General features: G+C 43.0%; 1 protein-coding gene across 2 annotated transcripts; it reads left to right on the forward strand.

The window, feature by feature from the left end:
- Positions 1–281: 281 nt before the first annotated feature.
- LOC117735033 (gap junction gamma-1 protein) lies at positions 282–1,739 on the forward strand. 2 transcript variants are annotated; one of them, XM_034539428.1, is made up of 3 exons: positions 282–1,125; positions 1,231–1,538; positions 1,614–1,739. In XM_034539428.1, exons 1-3 carry the CDS (start codon positions 282–284, stop codon positions 1,737–1,739), a joined length of 1,278 nt encoding a protein of 425 aa, XP_034395319.1. The 2 variants fall into 2 exon arrangements, with proteins under 2 accessions (XP_034395319.1, XP_034395318.1); XM_034539427.1 differs by having other exon boundaries at positions 282–1,739.
- Positions 1,740–8,653: the final 6,914 nt, after the last annotated feature.

Below are 8,653 nucleotides of genomic sequence, written 5' to 3' on the forward strand. Positions count from 1 at the left end.
AAAGCAACATATCAAATTAAGCCTTCAGTATATTGATTGGTTGAACTCAGAGAGGAACACTTAGTTGAATTAAGGCAATTATCAAGTCACCCCTTTTCCTGCATGAACTAATGCTATTTCCACAGGAATGAATTGCTGTACTACTTGCTTTTGATCAAGTTATGAAATTTGCATTTATTATTATTCATCTTATATGTCTTCTTTTATCTCCACTTGTCTTTCTCCAGAGTCTGTGAAAAGGTGAGAGAGGGACACTGTCTGCCCCACTGTCCAGCGACACCATGAGCTGGAGCTTCCTCACGCGGCTGCTGGAGGAGATCCACAACCACTCCACCTTCGTGGGGAAGCTGTGGCTCACCGTGCTCATCGTCTTCCGCATCGTGCTCACGGCTGTTGGGGGAGAGTCCATCTACTACGACGAACAGAGCAAGTTTGTCTGCAACTCGGGCCAGCCGGGCTGCGAGAATGTCTGCTACGACGCCTTCGCACCTCTATCTCACGTTCGCTTTTGGGTCTTCCAGATCATCTTAGTGGCGATGCCTTCTCTTATGTACATGGGCTATGCCGTCAACAAGATTGCACGAATCGATGAATCCAAAGGAGGAGCGGGCTCTGCTGCAGTTAGAACAGGAGGAGGAGGCTACACGCACAGGAAGCCCAGGAAAATCTGCTTCGGAGCACGGCAGCACCGGGGCATTGAGGAGACTGAGGAGGACCAAGAGGATGATCCCATGATCTACGAGGTGCCAGAAATCGAGCCCCCAAAAAGGCCGCGGGATCCACTGCAACCCGCACCCAAACCCAAAATCCGGCATGATGGGCGCAAACGTATAAGAGATGAGGGGCTGATGCGGGTCTATGTTTTGCAACTGGTGATTCGTACACTGCTAGAAGCAGGCTTCCTTGCAGGCCAGTATTTGCTGTATGGGTTTCATGTGACGCCCGTGTTTGTGTGCTCGAGACAACCTTGTCCCCACAGTGTTGACTGCTTTGTGTCGCGGCCTACAGAGAAGACAATCTTCCTGCGCATCATGTATGGTGTCACTGTCCTTTGCCTCACGCTCAACATTTGGGAGATGCTCCATCTGGGGATCGGTACCATTTGTGACATTCTTCGCCGCCGGCGCTGCCCACCCCAGGAGGATGAGTACCAGTTGGGATTGCTGGGCACCAATGGAGGTGTGGAGGGATCAGTAGGGGGGACAGGGCCTGAGGCAATCTCTGAGGGAGGGGTGGGTGGAGATGGGGCTGCAGACTACGTCGGTTACCCCTTCTCATGGAACACCCCATCAGCTCCACCTGGCTACAACATTGTGGTGAAGCCAGAGCAGATGCCGTACACGGACCTGAGCAACGCTAAAATGGCATGCAAGCAGAACCGGGCCAACATTGCCCAAGAGGAGCAGCAGCAATTTGGTAGCAATGAGGATAACTTTCCCACTGGAGGGGAGGCCCGTGTAGCTTTGAACAAGGACATGATCCAGCAAGCTCATGAGCAACTGGAGGCGGCCATCCAGGCCTACAGTCAGCAGCATCGGGCAGAGGAGCATCTTGGGGACAACCAGGACGACAAGCCCCAAAGTAACATCATCCAGGCACAGCCTCAGCCACAGCCTCAGCCTCAGAAAGAGCGCAAGCATAGATTCAAACACGGGAAAGGAGGCAGCAGTGCAGGAGGAAGTAGCAGCAACAGCAGCAGCAGCAAATCCGGAGAGGGTAAGCCCTCTGTATGGATTTAACCCCAGAAACAGTGACATGTATTGAAACCATGTATATATTACAGACTGGATGACGAGTTGTTGCAATCTTCCTCGGATATTTAAACACCACTGTGCCTTAAAGAATCCTGCAAGCTGGAGAAGATGTGTTTGTGTACTAAGGTGTGTAAAAACAGACGTGATAATGCAGCTGACAATTTGTTTTGTTCGGGCTTTCACTGTGTAACTTAAAACATCGCACCTACACAAACTGTAGTTTACATGTCTCGTTCTCCTCAGCAGATTATTGACCTCTGTTGTCTTCTCGTTCATCCTTTCTTAGGGATTTGAACTTTGGAAAATTACTGAATGATAATGAGTTCCGTTGCAAATCAGATTGATCCCAGATTTGGCTAAACTAATTGTCTGGCCGCTCCTCTGCAAAGACACCATCTCCATTAATACATTGGCATCCCAATTCTTCGGACATCAAAATGAAGTATCATAATTCAAAGGCAAACGGATGCCATGACATCAGTGTGCTCTGACAAGCTAAAGCAATGACTCCATACTGTAATGGTGTTATCAAGGAACACCGTAACAGTGTACATGCAACAAAATGGCAGCGCCTAAAGCAATGACTTTATAATGCAGTGAGAACATCACCTTCCTGAAGGCTGTGTCCTGTCAGTCATGTTCTGTGTCTGCTTTCTCTCCAGTGTAGAGTTTCCAGTGTTATCTTGCTGTGACTTGGCATTTGACAGTGTGTTTGTAGTTTCCTGTGTTTTAATTTAATTTTTTTACAACTGTGCTACACCAGATGCTTCTCAGAAACTAATGAGTACAGCAGGTGGCTATTTTATTCGGTGTACATCTGAAATTTCCTGCGAAAAAAAGTGTTCTTTTTAACGAGGTGCATAAGCAATCCAGTTTTTATACCTTACTCTTAAAAAGGTCTCAGTTTCTTGCTCTGGCTCTTCATGGCTATTGAACAAGGTTGCTCAGCACTCCACTGCTGTCTCATCTGCCTTGTAGTTGACTGCCCCCTGGTGGTATGTTCTTTGGAAAAGGGGGCGTCCTTTATTGGGTAGTAGATACCAGAGGAAGATGCTTCCTGCATCCAGCAACAACTTAACCAGCTTTAGAGTTCCTTTTCTATTGACATGCCTTATGTCAATAGACTTGTGTCAGTCTAGTCTTCTCAGCGCTACGATTCCAGTGTCAGATGTACAAGGCTGCAATATCTCCACGTTGTAATGGAAAAGGTTTAAAGCCATTACTATAATACCGTGAGACCAAACACTGTTTGTGTGATGCAAGTGTCAGTGCCAAGTTTTCATGATAGGCTGCCCTGAAGCCTGGTTGTTTGTGGCCATGAGTCTCAAAATACCCACGTAAGACCAACCCTTTTGTAAAAGTCACTTGTTTTTGTATTACAGTAAGTGTTTTTGCTTTTTGGAACAGGATTTTAAAATCCAAACTCCAAAACAGAGTTAATTTTTATGTTTGAGCCTAGTGTTTTATATGAAAACACAATTTTACTTTTTTCAAGAACTTTTTTTTGTAAAATAAAGAAAAATAAAGCTTTTTTATATATTTAATTTGGTGTATGGATATGTATGGTTATTGTGTTTTACATTGCCTTCCAATTGTAAACAAAAAAAAAAAAAATTGAAATATGACAGTATATTTTTGTAATATGTCGGCTACAGTGACTTATTGATGTAATGAAAAAAAGCCAGACTATTCCTTGTATGTTAAAGTGTCAGTATCTAATGTATGTAGCAAACCTCTGGGCTATGTCTTCTTTCTTTTTTTAAGTGTTACTCCTTTTCCAACATTGTTCTGAAATCTGCTGAACAGCCATGTGCATGGACACAAACAAAAGAACATGAAGTGCCAAATTATTCAAACCATTCAAAGCTTTGCCCACAGTGGCTTTCCTAACAAGCATGATGACAGTTTGAAGGGGGGCAAATCTGAAAACTGGGACATTATATTCTTGATTTCATAAATGCCGTCCAGCAAAAAGTGAAATTACTGGACCAACACTCACGTGAAGCTGTGAGGCTGGACTCTGACGATACAACAGGATGCTCGAGTAGAAAGCGTCTTTCTGATTTGGTCTGTTCACCACTTGGCTCCACATATCTGTTCAACAAGCCAGCCTGCAGCAGACAGTCATACATCACAAGAAGTACTTCAGTCAGCTGCTCCCCAGAGCAATGATTGACACTGTCTCCAGCACTGACGCCACTCCCTCCCAATAAGCCACGGGTGATTCACTGAAAGTTCCCCAGTCGGGGACAGTGTCCTCCCCTGGAGGCCAATCAGCCCTCATTTCATTCTTCCCCAGTGACCAAAGTTCCTCAACTAAAGTGTTTACTGCGTTTTGTTGAAGAGTAGGACACAAACTGAAGTACAATGGATGACAGGCAGCTGGAGATGCTTTGCAGTTAGAGCCACTAGAGGGCGACTTCCTGTCAAAAGAGGGAGCGCTACAGAGTGAGGAAGGGGCCTTTTGAGGCGGTCCCATGACTGGCAGCTTGGCCTCACATCTCCAAAACTATTCTAGGTTGTGACTTTTTTTTTTATTTGGTGACTGAGAAAGTAAGAGGATAAGGTCGAAAGAAAAAAAAGTGTACTCGATGAACAGAGATGGCTTTCACGGCTACTTGTATGAGGGTTTATTCCCCTCTGCATATTGTTGCTGTCCTTTTGAAAATCATGTGTCTCCAAAATGTCTCTTAAACACACTCAAATCAAGTTGGTACTGAGGCACATACGTGTGCCAATGTGTGTTTTGACTGCTGTGCAGCATGTTTCGGGAATGTTCATTCTTTGTGAAAGTGGTATCGATTTTTTAAAAGGCTTTTTTAAGCTGAAACATATTGCCAGTTAAACTTTTTATTTTGCGAGGTAGCAAAAACAAAAAAAACAACATAAAATAATCTACATTTTAGATATGTGTCACTTGACATTGCCAATAGGCATTTGAGTACCTTTAAAGACAGATGTTGGAACTGACAGCCATTTAATTATCCCTCATACCTGGCAGCTGAATGATTTATACGTGAAAGCCCATCACACAGTGGTTGTATCAGAAGTCTTTTGTGGGTCTATTTATCAGGGATACCACAATGTCCACCCTCAGCATCTGTCTGTCTATGTAAAAAATAATGTGATCAGAAGAAAGGCTAGTGTTTCCCTCATGTTTTTTTAATGGTCACTCATGCGGGATGTGGCAATAAAACCAGTGGTATTACCAGTACAAACTCTGATTCATACATGCATTTGTGTATTTGTGTGTTTTCTATGCCTTTTGTAAAATGTACATTTCTTTGAGTGCCATTCTGGTATCCCTTGGTAAAGATTTTTTTCATATTCTTTGATGAAGATATTTGCATGTGAAAAGACCTATTTTCCTAAAAAAATAAATCAGAATTGCATATTGAATGGCGTTTCTGCATCTTTTGTTTGGGCTACACAGCCGAGCACAAAAAAGCATCGGGGGAGGGAAGGGGGGCTTCCCACTCTTGAAGTGTTGAGTATTGTGTTGTTATTGTTGTCAGTGTGAGATCTGCAATGTTTGATTTTGATTGGTGGGGAGCAGGGTCTCCGCAGAGCTATCAGCAGAATTACACACACGCTGACGTTGTTTTCACTGGCAGGAACAACGCAGGAGACCGAAGAGATGTCACTTCAGCTCATGTTCGTCGTGTCATTACGTTTGACACTTTGGCAGTTTATTCGGTGACAGATGAACTTCAGCTTGTGATGAGAGAACATCTGAGTCTGTGAGGCTTTAAATGACATTAACGCATTGCCAGGAACGGAAAGAGTACTAGAATACTTGAATTACTTAAACAATAAACTTATTAAATAAAAGTAAAGTACAAATTCCTTTTTTTTAAAGGGGGAGAAGAGGAACAAGACAGAAGAAGACATCTAGGCAACAAATTATAAGCAACGTATAGCCCACACAACACGCCACAGAGCCTTATGTCCAAACTTTCATTTTTATAGATGTCCCTTTGCAGCCTATGCAGACAACTCAATTATGTCCGTCTCACACATGTCGTCTTTCACTGAAGCGTATAGGAATCCCACTGCATTTCTTGGCTTTTTCTTGACCCGCCTAATGCTCACTTCCTGCATAGGGTCATGTATGAATGGGAGCAGGGATTAATATTCAGGGTATCTGTAAATCATTTCTCTACTTCATTTCAAGAAAAAGCCCTGCTGTATTGTTTCTGTATAGTGAATAATAGCAGAAACATTGCATAAACAAACACGTAAAGGGTCTGTCTGGAGAAAAACACAAGAGAATCAACTGATGACATTAAACAACAGTCTTCCTCAGTGTGGCCTTACTAGAATTAACCAGAAAAGATAACATAACCTAAATAATTAAATGGTCGACAGTAGATGCAAAATTCTATGGACAATACGGTGTAAAAAATAATTATTAACAACAAAGGCAACAACATGGACACACACTGTAACCAATATAAATTCTACAGCGGCTGCAGCCGGTGTGCGCTCACTCACACACAAAGCTACGGTGTGCTGTTTGTCTTGTGCACCAAGAAGTCCTCCTCAATCTGTTCCAGGCTCAACTTCTCTTGTTCAATCTCAAAGCACCATATAACCAGTCCACTCAGCCTCTCTGTCCCAGTATAACCAGTCCACCCAGCCTCTCTGTCCCACTGCGCTCTTCACAGGTTTCTCATGCATGTTGAGTTGAATGAAGCTCTGCGGTCGGTCACATCAGGGATTGTGGTCAAACACTAGAAAGTCCTCACACTCAGAGGCCCAAGTCAAGGTGGGAAAATAATGCCGTAACCCATAATGAAGTAATCAATTATTATATTTCACACATTTGCACGGTTGGCAAACTGCAGGTGCGATCGTAGCCCCAACAACCCCTGACACTGACACTAAGTGCGTTTTATTATTACTCTATAACAGATTAGATGTAGCGAAGCACAATCTTTGATAAAAGTTAAAGTTAAATTACTAATATTTATAAATAATCCCAAAAGGACATTGTTACAGTGACAAGAATTAATGTAATTTGCTACTTCCACAGCTGTGCATTACGAGTACAATATTTGTTCCAATTAGCCAGGGAATAAACAGAATTATCTTTGATAATACCCAAACGAAGAAAAATAGAAGGTGGAAAAAGCTTTCTTCCTGTGGAAATCAAACTTTACAACTCAACTGGACCATGTTGAGAGATGGACTGCAGAGGCATGAGGTGCTGAGGTGGCTCCAGACTCAATTTCACCTCTGTTTGGTCTCCCTTTCCCTCTGGATCACTGTCTCTAGTGCAATATCACATGGTATATGGGAGAAGTTTTCCTTTAGGGCTTTCTGCCATAAAGTGTTTATTTGAACCCAAACCAGGGTCTTTTCCTAAACATAACCAAGCAGGTTTGTCTATCGAGATTTCTGGCAGAGATCTCTGATGATCATTGAAAATGTTTTCATTAAACCACTTACCTGTACTTGTGATCTGTGCCTTTCACCTAGTTTATATTTTCGGCACTCTGTATATTTTGGATCTTTGTTTCTTGAAATCAGAGCATGATGAGTGATGGGATGCAGGTGTGCTTAATCAGCCAGCAGCAAGAGGGAGGGGGGGGGAAGCTACCACGCACACAGCCCCACCGGCACACACACACACACACACACACAGAGGGAGAAATACAAAACGTGGAACAGATGGACAGAGAGAGGGAAAGAAAAACAGAGTTGTGGCCGTGAACGTGACAGTCTTTCTGATTTGGTCTGTTCACCACTTGGCTCCACATATCTGTTCAACAAGCCAGCCTGCAGCAGACAGTCATACATCACAAGAAGTACTTCAGTCAGCTGCTCCCCAGAGCAATGATTGACACTGTCTCCAGCACTGACGCCACTCCCTCCCAATAAGCCACGGGTGATTCACTGAGAGTTCCCGAGTCGGGGACAGTGTCCTCCCCTGGAGGCCAATCAGCCCTCATTTCATTCTTCCCCAGTGACCAAAGTTCCTCAACTAAAGTGTTTACTGCGTTTTGTTGAAGAGTAGGACACAAACTGAAGTACAATGGAGGACAGGCAGCTGGAGATGCTTTGCAGTTAGAGCCACTAGAGGGCGACTTCCTGTCAAAAGAGGGAGCGCTACAGAGTGAGGAAGGGGCCTTTTGAGGCGATTTGCCCAGAATCTGCATGAATAGCAACTTTGTCTAAAATGTCCCAAACTATTCTAGTTTATGTGACTCGGGGGGGAAAGAAGGGATGTCAAGCAGCTATGCAGGTCAAGAGAGTTACCCTGTTATATATTTGTGTTTCCCTGTTCCCTTTTGTTTCCAGATGTTTGCATCTTCGGTCCTCTCCAAAACTGTGGGATGCCGTGCAGCAGGACACACAGAAGAAACTTAGTGAAGTGCAAAAATGTATAGTAATGTGATGCATCTAAAACGGAAAATATGAGGCTAAATAATTTACCGAAATATTATATAAATAATGTAAAAAATATATAGAATCATGCATTTGCAAATGCACTACACCGGCATATGTCTTACATGAGGTTTAAATGCTATGTAAGGTCTAAAATAAAGAGAATCAATGCAGGAATACATATAAAAGTGCCACAGCTGCATTGAATATGGAAGTAGAAATATGGAAACATAAAACAGAAATGATATCATTAGTTTATACTTTTGCTATATCAAGTTTAAAATAGAGAGAATCAATAGAGGAATGCATATACAAGCTTTGTGCAAAATTACGCTAATAATCAATGGAGCATATGGTATTCCAGCCAAATATGTGGTTTGTAACAGCATACTTAATTTTAATGATAAATCTTGGCAGGTTTAGGGACACTTAAGACACTAAATCATGTAAGTTGAGTCGTCTGGGGAAAAGCTTTTGTTGACGGGGGAATTCAGCTCCATCCACTAATT

This window comes from Cyclopterus lumpus, chromosome 8, assembly GCF_009769545.1.
Source record: "Cyclopterus lumpus isolate fCycLum1 chromosome 8, fCycLum1.pri, whole genome shotgun sequence".
NCBI classification, from domain to species: domain Eukaryota; kingdom Metazoa; phylum Chordata; class Actinopteri; order Perciformes; family Cyclopteridae; genus Cyclopterus; species Cyclopterus lumpus.